A 14,895-nucleotide genomic window follows, 5' to 3' on the forward strand; every position below is an offset into this window, starting at 1 on the left:
AACATTGCTCTTGAATACCTTGCCCCGAGCGCCTCAAGCTTTCTTTTCTGTGGCTCTCTTTTGTGCGATCCATTCTATTGCCTCTTTCTTTTGAAAGCTTTTCTTCGGCTCAAGTTTCCTCGACAACGATCTGCGCCGCCGCCACCGCCGCCGTGTTTTGAGAGAGTATGAGCAATCAGACGCGACCAGGTACCAACCCGATCTTGCCCGAAGTCGCCGCGAGACGCATTACCTGAAGTTTCTGAAGTATTTCATTACTTCTACCGTAATACGAGTAGTGCATAAATAAGTAAGTAAATCAGTCCAGTCAATATGATGTCCTTGTAACATTACAGTGACAAGAAAGATTGTCTCTTAAAGTTCAGGCCAACTCCGCGGGTGGTACAATATGTGTCAAAAGGAATGATTTGGTTCAATTTAAGAAAGAGTAAGTTAGGCATTCGAACCGGTCCATGTTTCGTAAGCTACTTTATGCACCATCAGAAAGGGCATATGTAAACATCTAGGTTTTCTACAAAACCCTCGTTTTATATTCTGACCAATTAAGTGATATTTATGCACTTGTTTGAAGCCATATCTCACTTATCTCTATGGAAACTAAACCTGGATACATCTTGCGGCTTATTTTGGGATATGTACACAAGAACTTACAAAAATTGGAAAAAAAATAAATTGTGGCAACTCTATCTCAAGTTATGATCATTTAAGTGATATTTATGTACATTTGTTATCCATTATTCGACCTATTGTTGCATAGATAACCATTTAAAAAACTTTCAAACGAGTTTAAGAATTAAAAATCTGCAATGATGTTTTTGCCAAAACAACCCAATAAATGAAATGAAATGAAAATCTGCCAACCCTGTTTCAAGATATGACCACTTAAGTGATATTTATGTACGTTTTTTTGAAACCGAATCTCACTTATTTGTACGAAAACTGTGTTCGGGCTCAACATCTCATCGATTTATGGACATGTAACATTTGGAGAAAGAGTCGAAAGAGCCTAAAGGATTGGAGATCTGGCAACCCTGCCTCAAAAAAATGAAATTTATGTACTATTTTGAAGTTTGTAGTCATGAGGCTAGATCTTATTTGGTTCCATAACAAAACCGATTTTTCTAAGCTTTTTTTTGTCCAAAAAGCATGTAATTGAGTTGATTGATTATTTTCGGATCTTTTGTGTGACCCTTATTTGGTAAAAAGCGAAGAGGTCATCAACCACCTAGTTGGATTCAGTTTGTTTTTAGTTTTGTTTGTTATAAATATTTTGGAAATTTTGAAGGAGGGGTCCATCTACAAACCACGTGGACTTTTTTTTTAAAATTTAAACCCCACATCCCTGTGGACGTTTTCTATACAAATCAAATCTTTTTTTTTTGTATGGAGCGTGGACAATCGCCAAACCCTCCTTCCCCTAATTGGGTACTAAAGCCCTTTGTCAATTTTTATGTACAACGGTAAAAAACACGATTAAAAACCATTTCTGATCACTTTTTTTCATTTTAATGCAAAAAATTTCTATGACAAGACAACATTTTTTCGATGGATCAACTATGGTCCCCTTGGAACGAGCTGTCAAGTAGGAGCTTTTCTGTCAAGAAGGACCGCGAGGTTAATTTTTGAAAATTGATTTAAAAATCCATTTTAAACTCTTTGTGGTCGTACAAAGGGTCATTGTACTCAGAAATATAAGCTTTATCGCTGCAAACAATAATATCAGCAATCTAAGCTTGATTTTAGGACCCAATTGTCCACGTGGCTTATGGATGGTCCCGACTCGGGACTCCCGAGGCGGGGTGTTGTCAGGGACTTGAACATAACTTGCATTGGTACTATTCTTAGTAAGTTTTTCTGTTTGTGGGCACTAGTGTTTAACAACTAATCTGATCATGAGGTGGTTGCTAGGTGGTTTTTGTTATTACAGCTATTAAAAATGTTCCTATTGAAGCCTTGCAAAATGTTTTTCATTATATTAAACCCGCGATTAAACCATTCGTTTATTGAAAAGAAAATTGAATAATATAATGCAATGGTTAAGAAGATCGCAGAGTCAATTTCATCAGAAAAAAGTTATATTTATACTATTCATTATTCCAACACGAATGCTAGATGTGAGTATTACCCCATTTTTTATGTAGATTGATAAGGAAATGCCACTCAAAGTAAAAGTAAAAGTAGATTGCGCGAACATCGAACTCGTTAAATAGTTTGCGGTTCTGCAGACATCGTTTATTGGCCCCTTGTATTGTTTTGGACCACTTTCATCGTTTGCTTCTTTTCGCCTCCGCGATCGTCGATACTCTTTCCGAAGTGCCTTCTTCAATTTGCCCGCACTCACATATTCGCGCACATCAATAACTGATCAGTGCTTTGATATTTGCTTACACTTGAAAAGTACACCAGCGGTAAACGGTCATGAATAAAAACCGTTATAAGTATCTGTAGCAATTTTGTTTCTGCAAGAATTTTACCTTATGTTGGTCGAGGTAAAACAATTCATAATCGTTTGCAGGTTAGACTTACCACCATATGATGCTTGGACAGCTGGTATCGTTTTCATGTGTGTTAAGTTGAAACGTGTTTTATTGTTATACAATTTAATAAATTATCAGTTTCTTCATTCTTCACTTGCGCATTTTGTACACCTCAGTAGAAATTGACATAAAATACTATCAGCTATTTAATCACTGATCCTCACTGGAATCTGTTTCGTTCACGTCCACACACCTTGGTTTATCTTCCAGTACTGAAGATCGCGAAAAGCGTGCAGTGGTTGGAAAGATGAAAGAAAAGACAGTGGCAGATGGAAGAAAGCAAGAAATGTTTAATGATTTTTTCATACTACATTTGTTGCAGGATTCGTGTATAACTAATACAATTCTTGAAAAAAAAATTAAAATTAAAATTTCAAGCCGTCTTTTTTGACATACATGTTTGACACACATAGGTATTTGACAAACCTGTATTCAAATCGCGTTTGAAGTTTTTGTCAATAAAAGTTTCCATAAAACGCATACTCGTCCCAACAGTCTCATTAAATTGTATATACACTGAAAACCCAACCATGGTAGTGTCTACCATATTTTAGGGTTAAATTGAGAACACGCACCGATGTATTTGTGCAAAAAACATTCTGTACTTGGATTGACTGATATGCGCAGGTAATTTCAACCCTCCAATATGGAGATAATGATCATCATTTCGCAATTGCTACCATGCAAATTTTTGGAAGCATGGTACATTACCCATATTTGCGTTTACTTTTACTGAAAAGTCAAGGTTAATTTAATAAGCAGGCTGTTTAGCAAATGTTCTTAAAATTACCATGGTCGGGCTGTCGTGGTCGGTGAGTGGTAAGCGTCTCACCCAGACTGGTGGCAAGCTTGTCAAAAAGTGAACCTCACTTTTGACAGTCCATATAGGGTGAATGCTCCATAAACTGGTTGCACAAAATAGGGTATACAGGCCATTTATAAGTAAATTTGAAAATAAGTTTATTTAATATTTAGGTTTGTAATTTGAAATTGTAATTTATTGTCTAGTTATTTTTTTGTTAAGACCGAGCCGTTTGAGGTATAATAGTAAGGTTTCCGCCTCGCAAATGGGAGTTCAAAACCCGGTGCGGACCAACATAGCTGGTGATCGTTTTCCTTCTGGATACGATTTCTAAGTAAAGGAAAGGTAGTTTATCGTCACAAGCTGTACATTATCTTCTTGGAATATTGACATTTAACCTCATTTAACACTAAAATATGTTAATAAAGTTAACATTAAAAAATGTGAACGATTGATTTCGTCCTCAAAAGGCTGGATAATATTTTATTTTTTCTAGTTATTTATTTTTCGACAAAACATATTCAAAATTATTCATCAAAAAAACAATTTGAAATATTTTTTCACAAAAAAAAACTTTTTTTCAATTGCACATTTGCTGGCTCTTTTACCCTATATTTAGCGTCAGAGGGGTAAAGCGACCAAATAGCGGGGTCCACGGTCCAACCAATGTGAGTATCGCGGCCCATACATACAATTTGACAATCTTGCCATCAGGCTGGTCTCACCCCTGTCGACGAGATTTGTCTGATCACAGCTTCCCTCGGACTGGGAAGTAACTGTTGGCCCCGGTCAAACCTGGAGGTAAGGTCGTTAGCTCAGTGCAGGCGTAGGTGTCGTCTCCCTTGGAAAACAACCTGTCTCGGTAGAGTCACTGGTTGGCAATTAGACTCACATCCAAAGGTCGTCGTACTAAAAAAACTCGAAAATGCCGCGAAAAATGCAAGGAAACTAGTGCGAATGAGGTATAATTCCAATTTAAATCAACAACCACTCTAATCTTTGTACAGTGCCATGATTTTGCAGCATTTTCTCTCATCCGATAGTGCGCCATTCCATCACCTGGCGGCAAACAAAGGAACCCGGTGACAGTATCGAAATGACATTTGCGCCGTTTGTTTACGTCTGTTAATTCGCTGTTTTGCGTGCACTGCTGATGGCTACGTGCCAAAATAGACGTCCAGCAAGCGATGTTGTGGTTGTGAATGGGGACTTGCCTCTTCATTCTCTCTGTTGTAGGTCAGCTGCGAATGGTAAAATTTTCACAACGTCTCGTTTACATTTCAGTATGTTTTCCGATCCCGTCGAGGATTGAATCGCGGAGAAGCAGGTTGAGTATGCAGGTGCGGAAACAAGAAACGGCGTCGTCCGTGGCCAGCTGCGAGAGTCAGTGACGTACGCACGTTGAGTTGAGTTGAGTTGAGCCGATTCAGCAATCGTCACTCTTTGCTGTGGGAAAGTGTTGACGTGTTGATTCGTCAGTGGTTTTCCGTACAAAAATTTTGTAGCGGGAGGTCGCATTGCCACTTTTTGTGTACAACGCGCGGAACGATGATCATCACTGGAGCTCTACAGCTAGAAGCTAACAGAGGTGGTTTGGAGATTCGGTGAATGAACTCAACAGTTTTGTCTGCTTCAGAACTAGTGTTGGATAACTCGGCACGGTGTATAAGTTTAGTGTGCCGTAAACAATAACAGTTTATTCTAGACCAGACTGCAGCAACAAATGAATGAAGCGACAATGGTGTCAGTGTCAATGGCATCGCGGCGGACGCGACATTCCGGCGAATTATCGAAGCTCCAGTGGCTGGCTGTGGGAGTTGTGGCATTTTTGAGCATAGTAAATCTTTCGTGTGGGTATTTCTACTCGGAAAACCCGGAACCCGGCTCGGATCGATTTTGTTTCTGCCAGGTAAGTGTGCACTTAGCGTTCTGGTTAATTTTTGATTGCCACCGCCCACTTTTAGTGGTATAGTTATGTAGGTAGGCTCATGTTGCAATCTAGTAGGAGCTATTTGAGATAAGGTGTATTTTACCCTTTCGTGAGAGGTTATGAAGACGATTTACTTGCAATTTCGAAAGTGTCATTTGTAACAGTACAATGTATGGTGGTAGAGGACCTTGTATTAGCTCTTTCATTTCTAATTTGTAAAGGATTGTACTTTCTCATGGGTTTCCTATGGACGGTTGTATGTTGTTTGCGAGCGAGATTTCAGATGTTAAACATTTACGTTTAGAACACGTGTCCTTCTCTTGCAAATATTTAATTTGCATTTGATCACAATTTTTTCAGACAAGTTTTTCATTTTCAAACGATTCATATTTAAAAACTGAACAAAACAAAACTCATAAATTTCGCTAAGTAAAAATAATCAAAACAAACATAAAGCATTAACCAGAAGGTCCCCAGAATCGCGTGCATTTTGAATCTTTCCCTTTGAGTTCGTGCATAAACCACGTGTATTTATATATATTTAGAATTCATTTAAATTTGTCAATTTTTTGATAGGTTGATTTACAAATACACACCCAAACGGCGGTCGCATGATTGTGATGCATGGCGGCAGAATTCATTTAAATTTGTCAATTTTTTGATAGGTTGATTTACAAATACACACCCAAACGGCGGTCGCATGATTGTGATGCATGGCGGCATGAAAGTATATCAGAATCTGCATGAAAACTTTCCTCATGCATTTTTTGCGATATAGGAGTATGACATTTTTGCCCGTTACCGACAATTATCGACATTACCGACAAAAAATGTTATAAAATGTGACATTTTCTGCAGCAAATCCAATGTTGCAGATTTTGAGATATATTTTTCCTTTGGGTGCACTTTTTGCAATTCCGTCGTGAAACTACTTAATTTTTCTGTCATTCTTGAACGACGAAAAAGCCTACATTCTGTACCAAAAATAACAAAATCGAATAGCAACACTTATTAAAATAAATGCTGGAAAGTTCAACTTTTCAACACTGATGATATGTTTCAACTTTTTTTTTATCTAAGCGATTTATTGGCAAAATACATAAGCATTTGACTTATAATTTCACTCAAAGAGTGTTTTTCGGAATTGCAAAAAATGTTGTATGATGGAACTCGTTGCAAAACTTGATTTTTTCAGCACTCGTTGTTTTTATCCAATCGGTGAACCTCGTTGGATAAATGTAAACTTGTTGTATAAACTATTATTTCAATCCTCTGACGTTTAATTTCTTTCGTTAATTTTATATTACCATATTCCGTACCATCATCACGGGTGACATTGGGTGTGTGGGTGAGATTGGGTCATACACATTTCAGCATTTTTGTATGACCCAATCTCACCCCCAGACTCAATTTCACCCCTGTTGACGGTAGTTTAATTTGAGCAACTTTTCCTCTACAATAAACAAGAGTTTCTTGTTTGGTGAGTTGTCTTCTTAAATTTTTGAACATGCATTCTAAGTAATATTCATCATGTAATTATATTTCACAAATTTCTAAGTATTTGTGCGGGGATAACCACGCCAGCTTAGCCATTTGGTTAAGCAAATCGGTAATCAGTAAATTTATAATACATAGAACAATCAAACACCTGGGCTTGGCATCGCGTCAACCGTTGCAACTCGATAACAAACAACTAATCAATGTTACGTATGATTTTCGTACATTTTTCTGGCCCCTTCCCTAGTTGCAGGGCACCATCGACGATTGCAGCTGCAACGTGGACACCGTAGACTACTACAACAACGTGAAAATCTACCCGCGATTGCGCAGCATTCTCGTCAAAGACTTCTTCCGCTACTACAAGGTGAACCTGGCGAAGGAATGTCCGTTCTGGGTCGACGACAGCAAGTGCGCGATGCGCTTCTGTCACGTAGAGCACTGCGAGGAAAAAGACATTCCGCCGGGGTTGAAAGGGGACGTTTCGTCGTATCAGAAGGTTCGTTTTTTTGAGGGTTTTGTGTTTTGAGAATCATACATTTCCACACACAAAAAAATCAATAATAATTAGGCATAATTGCTTCACTTATTACACACGCGACTCAAGGTTATTCGCGTTGTCGTGCGCTTCAAGTGGCGTGCAGAAGTAACTTATCTCTCCGTTATTATTGCTGTTGCTTGAGTGTGAAATTGTGTCATTGCATGTCATGTAGTTTATCACGTATACCTTCCTTTAACACATCCACACCTGTAGTACATCAAGGAGGTGCAAACGTTGACCAACTGCAACGAAGATCTGGATGTGGAGCTGGGCTTCCTGAACACGAGCATTAGCGATAAGGCACATAAAGAGTTTAAGAAGTGGGCGGATTATGACGAGGCACAGGACAACTTTTGTATACTGGACGATCACGAACCGGGCGCCGAGTACGTTGACTTGCTACTGAATCCCGAACGTTACACCGGATATCGGGGAGAATCTGCACGAAGGATATGGAGTAGCATCTATCTGGAGAATTGCTTCCAGTAAGATAACGTTTTTAGCTAAAAGATGTTATATATTCTGAAATTTTCAATTAATTCTAGATCCCACTCGGTTCGCCGAAAGAATCCGTATTCTGCCATGATCCCGTACAATGATATGATCCAGAACGAGGTCTGCCTGGAACATCGTGTCTTCTACCGGATGGTCTCGGGACTTCACTCGAGTATCAATATCCATCTTTGCGCGAACTACCTCCTGTCGGAGAAATCTTCCATGGGCTTTGTCTCCCCAACGGGAGTGTGGGGAACGAATCTGGACGAGTTTGAGCGAAGATTTAGCCCACACACGACGGACAACGAAGGATCGCACTGGCTGAGGAACCTTTACTTCGCCTATCTGGTAGAGCTGAGAGCGCTGGCCAAGGTTGCTCCGTACCTTAGTAGTGAGGAGTACTTCACGGGTCAAGACAAGGAGGACAAGGAGCTCAAGTTTGCTGTTAAAGATCTTCTCAGCGTAATAGAAACCTTCCCTTCACACTTTAACGAGTCGGTCATGTTTAGCGGTGGAACTTCTTCCATAAAGCTGAAGAATGAATTCCGCGAAAAGTTTATGAACATTTCCAAAATCATGGACTGCGTTGGATGCGATAAATGCCGACTTTGGGGAAAATTACAGGTAATATTTAACTCTTGTTTAAGCGCAATACAATCATTAAACTGGATATTACATAACAGGTCCAAGGAATGGGTACTGCTTTGAAGATTCTGTTCTCGGGCAAGTTTGACGATAAGATCGATTCGAGCTACGCAGCCAAATTGAAGGAGGACAGTATGTTCAGGTTAAAGCGATCGGAAATTGTTGCACTTTTTAATGCATTTGGAAGGCAAGTTCAATCTCATATTTAAATTGCATTATATTTTAAAATTTTCATTCATTTTGCAGACTATCAACAAGTATTCATGAGTTAGAGGAATTCCGCCAGCGGATGCGATAAACCAGCCCCGCAACCATAGTCAATTATTTTCATTCAAACAGACTGGCAGTGAACTGAAATCAGTGATACAGGTGCTTGTGAGGCACGCTAAATTGGCTAAACATAACCGGTGACTTTCATTCTGCCGAAGGTTTAGCGTGCAATTCCTAGCATTAAAATCTAAGTACTTGTAGATTGTATGTGTTGGTACTTTCAATAGGGATCTTGAGTGTAATTTATGTGAAGACAATGATATTTATAGTTTTGTAAATAAATGATTTATTTTTATCATGTTATTGCTTCGTAACTGGTTTAGTGTAAACAGTCGAAAGAAAGGGGTTGTTCAAATATTACGTAAGACAAGGCATTTTCAGATACCTCAGCTTCGCCCCGTAACAATTTTCCCGTCACCGCGACAGAACAAAGAGAAACAACAAAAAAATAACTTTTTCAAACCTTATTTCCAAGCAAGCAAAAAAATGACAGAATTTTGGAAACCATTTTTGTTTTTGTTTTCGATGAAACACACGTTTTTCCAGAATTATCAATATTAGGGGGGCAGGGGGTAATATGCACCCCCTAAGGGAAAACTGTGATTTCTCAACCATAACAGCATTTCTTTGAAAGAATTTCGTTAGATGTTCATAAATAACTATTAATCAACGTCATCCAAGTAAAAAAATCTTTTAAAACCTCAAAATTGTTTAAAAATAACAGATTTCTAAAAATATTTTTTAATTCATTTCAAACAACAGTGCGGAGCAATATGCACCGCAACGTTGGGACAAAATGCACTACAACAACGGGGCAAAATGCACCGGGTAAATTCAGTTTTCACTAGTCACCACTAGATGACACCGCTGTTTTTACAAAGGAGCTTCACAGCGGTGCATTTTGCCCCGACCTCGCTCTTTCCAGAAAATTTAATTAAAATGCATTTTTTGATGTTTTTGGACTCATCTATCTGCACAATAATGAAGATTATGGCAAAAACTATATACCTCAACACTTACTATAACAATAAATGCTTTTTATATTGTCCTAAAATCAATATGAAAGTTCAATGAAAATTAGATGAAAACACAACATTTTAAAGTTTTGCAAATAACTTAAGCTGTTTTTATACCGCGATGCTCAAATTTTTCCAGCATGGTTTAGCAGTGTTAAGCCTCCAATTTCTATGATTTTTCACCCGGAAAATTCTTTCAAATACCGAGAAAAGCAGGGGGTGCATTTTGCCCCGGAGGTGCATATTACCCCCTCTCCCACTACATTAAATCGGGCGTCCAATTATACATAAAAGATCCTTTAACACCATTTCAGGCTGCAAATAATTGAAAACACATCTTTTTTCGAGTGTTTAAAAATGAAAGGGGTCGTAGCGCCCCAACGTCACGTGAAATAGAAAAATGGAGCTCGTGATCAGGGACAAAACTTACCCCTTTGAACTAAGTTTCACACAGATCGAAGAGAGGTTGGGGCAACCTTTCCAGATTTCGTGTGAATTGGCGGAGAATATCCCATTTAAAATTGAATCCTCTTCCCAGTCACGGCGGTCTCACAGGATTCTTGCAGAATTCTAGTAGAGCGAAAATATTCTTACTAGAACTGTGCCATCATCCTGCCAGAACTTTGCAAGAATTGTGTGTGTGTGTGTGCAACCAAACAAATGGGACCACGCGGTCGCTTCTTACAAATTGAGTTGTTTTCATGTTTTTTAGATTTACATTCTATACATGCAAATAACTCGCATAGGCATTTGGATGGTGTTAGCTCTGCCGAGCCTCGGTGACCCATTTCTACGCAGGCTAGCCGTGCGCGCAGTACCTCAGCTTGAATCGACAAGCCCCGCCCATAAGAACGTTTGCATCAATCGGATTAAAACGTTATTTAGAACTTCTGAACTCTTGTCAAATGGACAAAGGCCCAGCGTTTTATTGGTAACAATGCACAGTGTTCGGAATGGCAAAATTAAGTGGAATAAATTGATAACTCCTTTATTTGACGTCCTAGCCAAATGGTGTCTTCGTAAAAGTTGTTGTACTTGATAAGGGCTATCTTTTGAAGTTATTGACATACAGGGTGACGACCTTCCAGGGTGTCAACCAAAAACTAACTTTGTTGGATGACGTTGTAGGGCTTTGGTGTCTTGGGCAAAGTTGTAGAGGAGAAAATTTCATGAAAGTTTGTCGAAGGCACCAAATTTGTAGCTCTTAATCTACTCGAGATATACGCCATTTTTGCAAAAATGGTCCAAAAAAGCACTTTTTTGGTGATGAAAATATCTCCGTGTCTATCCGTGTCTATTTTTAGATATCTCGATTTGAATTTGACGGTTTTTAATCAATTTATTTATATTTTAAAGCGGAATCTTATTGAAAACGTGGTAATAATCGGTAAATTGATCGATTTTTTATGGAAAATACATTGTTTATGCTTAAAATTATGACACACATTCTAAAATTATGAATACAAACATGTTTAGCCCAAAAATAATGTAATTTAAAATTTTAAACAATTGTTCGTATTTTAAATTAAATATTTCCTTTTTTATTTTGTCAGTTTAGAAAGGTTGTCGTATTTTTTATAGACAAAGTATTTTCCATAAAAATTGATCAATTTTCCCTTCAATTCACCGATTTTCAACTCGTATTCAATATGATTTCGATTAACATTTATAAATAGATTAATTAAAAACCGTCAAATTCAAATTGAGATATCTAAAAATAGACACCGATAGACACGGAGATATTTTCAGGAAATGTAGTTGAAAGTGTGTACTTTCAGGTGCATTGTTCGGTTTTGTGCCAAAATGCGCCATTTTGAAAACATAGCAACTTGAAAATAGGCTCAAAATCACATAAAAATGGTTATAACTCTGCAATAAAGGCTCAAAACATTTTGCTGTCATAAACAACTCTTCAGAACATAGTAGGCCGCTAAAATGCTAACATTTTGAGTTATCACCAAAAAAGTGCTTTTTTGGACCATTTTTGCAAAATGGCGTATTTCTCGAGTAGATTAAGAGTTACATATTTGGTGCCTTGGACAAACTTTCATAAAATTTTCTCCTCTACAACTTTGCCGAAGACACCAAAGCCCTACAACGTCATCCAACAAAGTTAGTTTTTGGTTGACACCCTGGAAGGTCGTCACCCTGTATGTCAATAACTTCAAAAGATAGCCCTTGTCAAGTACAACAACTCTTCCGAAGACACCATTTGGCTAGGACGTCAAATAAAGGAGTTATCAATTTATTCCACTTAATTCCATTTTTTTTTGCCATTCCGAACACTGTGGCAATGTTCATAATTCCAGTCATAGCTCAGTGGTTTGCATTTTTGCTTAAAAATCCAAAAGACGGGGGATCGAACCCCGACTCGAGCAACTTTGATTTTTCGTTCATGTTCAGAGCTTCAAGAATTTTCAGTTCCTAACCTTTCTCGTTGGGAGCAGATGGAAATCGAACCCAGAACCATTCGCTTACAAAGCGAACAACGTAACCAGTCAGCCAGGGCCACTCCTTTATAGTAATAATTTGGCGTGGTTGTCTTGAATCTGCCTGTACTTTGCAAGAATTCTCAAAAAAATTCTTTAGTCACGGCGTTCTAGCAGGATGATTTTGCAACATAAAAATTTTTCAAGATGGTATGTCAGAGACATAACCGAAAGACATACGAAAACAATTGTAATGAGATTGTTGATGTTTTTGGATTGCTAGTGAAATTTAGAATAAGATTATTTTATTTTGTTTTATAGATTTGTCGGCAACATTGTCATAAATGTTTCCCCAAGGTGAACCTGAGGGCACTGGCAACTCCAGGTTGTGGCCACTACTGTCGAAATGGCCATTTTCATGTTCAGTATCAAAAACCATGAATTTTGATACCCATATTGCCAAAACTCGTATGGTTCTGTAAAAGGCCCTCCGGGCCCCGGGGGAACCTGCTTTGAGATCACCGGCCACTCCAGGTTGTGGCTACCACTGTCAAAATGGCCATTTTTCATAAGAACCGCCGCATCATAGGGACTTCCACCGGTCCGCTTGGTGTGGCTTTGTACGAATTTCCTCCTTCTGCTGCTGGCGGTTCTTCCTTCTGGTTGCTGGTCCTCTTCTTCTATTGGCTGCTGCTGCTGCTGCTCCACGCTGGCCCGATGTACCCGGTTCGAGTGCTCGTTCCAAAGTGACATGCTTTTGCGAAATTTTCTGCTTAAATAGCGGCAGAGCCGGAGAGCGACACAAAAGGGGTCTCATTTTGATTGCATGTTTTAAGCGCATTAACTATGTTTAGTCAAAGTTATTATGTAATAAAACGATAGCTTAAGTCTTCCCTTTCGACTGGCGATTGAATCTTCTGGATTAATCGATTGGGGAAAAGATATACGTAAGCGTTTGAAATATGCCATTTTTTTCGCACGCTTGTGACGGTTTGGATCGAATTTCTGAACTGGCCCCCAATATAATGAGAGACATAGTCCTATGTCAAAACGATTGCAGCAAAAACATTTATTTAAGAACACTATTGTTTAACCATTATCACAAACAAACAAACATAAGGTTAATTAATAATTATATTGGATGGTTAGACGGAAAATACGTAACCTTCGACAGATTTTGTTAATGTTGGCAGGTGCTGGCAAAACCAACTCCGCTAGAAATTTCCGTGATTGGGTGCCCCTCTTCGCATAAATGTTTCATGTGCATCTTCATCCCTATTGAGTCATTGATTCAGTTTGATCAAAATCGGGTGCTCTATCAGAAAAAATAACAAAAAAATAAATAAATTTAATATCCTGTACTGGGCTGAGATGAGCTTACTGGGACATTTATTCGAACATGGGCAGCATAGCTTATAGGAACTATTCACAAAAAAACTCTAGACTCTTTGCAATGTAAAAGGTTCGTTACTCGTTGCTATGTTCCGTTGGTGTCTCTAAGTCTCTAACAAGTTCTGTTTCCCCCAGGGTTTCTTCTTTTACGTTCGTCGATTTTTGATCACCCCCTTCTTTGGGTGGAGTTTCCTAGGTGATACTTGCGCTTGTTTATTGTCGTCCAACGAATCATTCTAATTTGACGTGTTTGAGCGTGACCATCTTTTTGGTGATAAAATTACTAAAAATGGTTCTCCTACATGTAAAACGCGGTGACGAAAGCCAGTTTCTTTTTGAAACTAATTCCAGCATTCCGGTTGAAACCTTAACAAGTGAGCTGGTGGTCATTTTCAACGGCCGCCTGAAAGTGAGCCGCGTTTGCACTGGTGAGATTTTGCTTTAAAAATCCCATAAAGGGGCAAAATTTTGATATTGTTTTTTTTTGTTTTATTCTGAAAGAAATCGAAGAACTCTCGAAACACGGCACCATGCTGCCTCCGGATATGCTCGGGCTCACCGATGAACAGGTCGAGGAGCTAAAGCTGGTCGATGAGTGGGGTGAAAAGTGCGTTCCTTCCGGTGGCTGGGTGTCAATGCGGACCCCGTTGGACGTAGAAATGGTCGGCAGCCGTTGAAGAAAATGCAAGACGTCCTGGAGAAGGCGGTGGCTGATGCCAAATTGATGATCACGAAAAAGTTGGTAGAACAAGGCACCATCTTGCAGCTGAAAATGGTTCAGGACGCGTTGGATCTACTACAAGGAGCCGTTATGATAGTTTATCCAATGCAACTTCCACCCCACGATCCGATTCGGATGGAGTTTAGTAACACGGAAGATTTAGAGGGCACGCAGGTAGCATACTGAATCTCATTTCCAAATGATCGAATTGGATCAAATAATTCATATTATTTCGCAGGCATCGCTTGAGGTTATCGAGCCGTGCAAGGCTCAACTTTGGTTCGCTGGAAAACTTTTGCCCAACGATGCAAAGCTTCGTGATGTAGTTGGGGGTAACGAGAAGACAAAAATTATCGTAAAACTAGCCAAGGTTAACGAGGGTGCTCCCGGCAGAGAGCCGGTCGTTTCGGAAGAGGCCCGGAAGCAGATGATGATGCATGCCTACCGCAGACAGGAGGAACTTAAGGTAAGTCTGACTTGCAACCTTGAATATATTCACGCTGGTCGTGTGCAGTAAATGACCTCTGAGGAATTGCCGAAATAATGAACCAAGATTGCAGATGTATACAAATCACCCCTTAATTGAACCATAAGGATTTTTCTTTCAGAAATGAAAAGTT

General features: G+C 39.1%; 2 protein-coding genes across 6 annotated transcripts in view; both read left to right on the plus strand.

The window, feature by feature from the left end:
* Window positions 1–4,477: 4,477 nt before the first annotated feature.
* On the plus strand, window positions 4,478–9,020 carry LOC6035821 (ero1-like protein). Of its 5 annotated transcripts, XM_038259234.1 has the most exons (8): window positions 4,478–4,571; window positions 4,624–4,679; window positions 5,045–5,248; window positions 7,014–7,265; window positions 7,521–7,792; window positions 7,853–8,426; window positions 8,486–8,634; window positions 8,694–9,020. In XM_038259234.1, exons 1-8 carry the CDS (start codon window positions 4,493–4,495, stop codon window positions 8,743–8,745), a joined length of 1,638 nt encoding a protein of 545 aa, XP_038115162.1. In that variant the 5' UTR covers window positions 4,478–4,492; the 3' UTR covers window positions 8,746–9,020. The 5 variants fall into 5 exon arrangements, with proteins under 5 accessions (XP_038115162.1, XP_038115161.1, XP_038115163.1 ...); XM_038259233.1 differs by having other exon boundaries at window positions 4,482–4,679; XM_038259235.1 differs by lacking the exon at window positions 4,624–4,679 and having other exon boundaries at window positions 4,482–4,589.
* A 4,769-nt stretch (window positions 9,021–13,789) lies between these two features.
* The window catches only part of LOC6035820 (cilia- and flagella-associated protein 298), a 29,062-nt gene continuing 27,956 nt past the window's right edge, over window positions 13,790–14,895 (plus strand). The window contains 4 exon segments of the mRNA XM_038259242.1: window positions 13,790–13,982; window positions 14,056–14,181; window positions 14,184–14,449; window positions 14,514–14,741. Coding sequence (XP_038115170.1) covers window positions 13,844–13,982; window positions 14,056–14,181; window positions 14,184–14,449; window positions 14,514–14,741 — 759 coding nt within the window. The 5' untranslated portion in view covers window positions 13,790–13,843.

This window comes from Culex quinquefasciatus, chromosome 3 (assembly GCF_015732765.1).
Source record: "Culex quinquefasciatus strain JHB chromosome 3, VPISU_Cqui_1.0_pri_paternal, whole genome shotgun sequence".
NCBI classification, from domain to species: Eukaryota; Metazoa; Arthropoda; class Insecta; order Diptera; family Culicidae; genus Culex; species Culex quinquefasciatus.

Bases quoted from the DNA above. Each gene is read 5' to 3' on its own strand.
- LOC6035821 (XM_038259233.1), top strand. From the start codon at position 4,542: ATGGGGACTTGCCTCTTCATTCTCTCTGTTGTAGGTCAGCTGCGAATG. The intron at 4,680-5,044 runs GTGCGGAAACAA...AGTTTATTCTAG, and splicing joins GAAGCAGGTTGAGTATGCAG to ACCAGACTGCAGCAACAAAT. The intron at 8,427-8,485 runs GTAATATTTAAC...ATTACATAACAG, and splicing joins GACTTTGGGGAAAATTACAG to GTCCAAGGAATGGGTACTGC.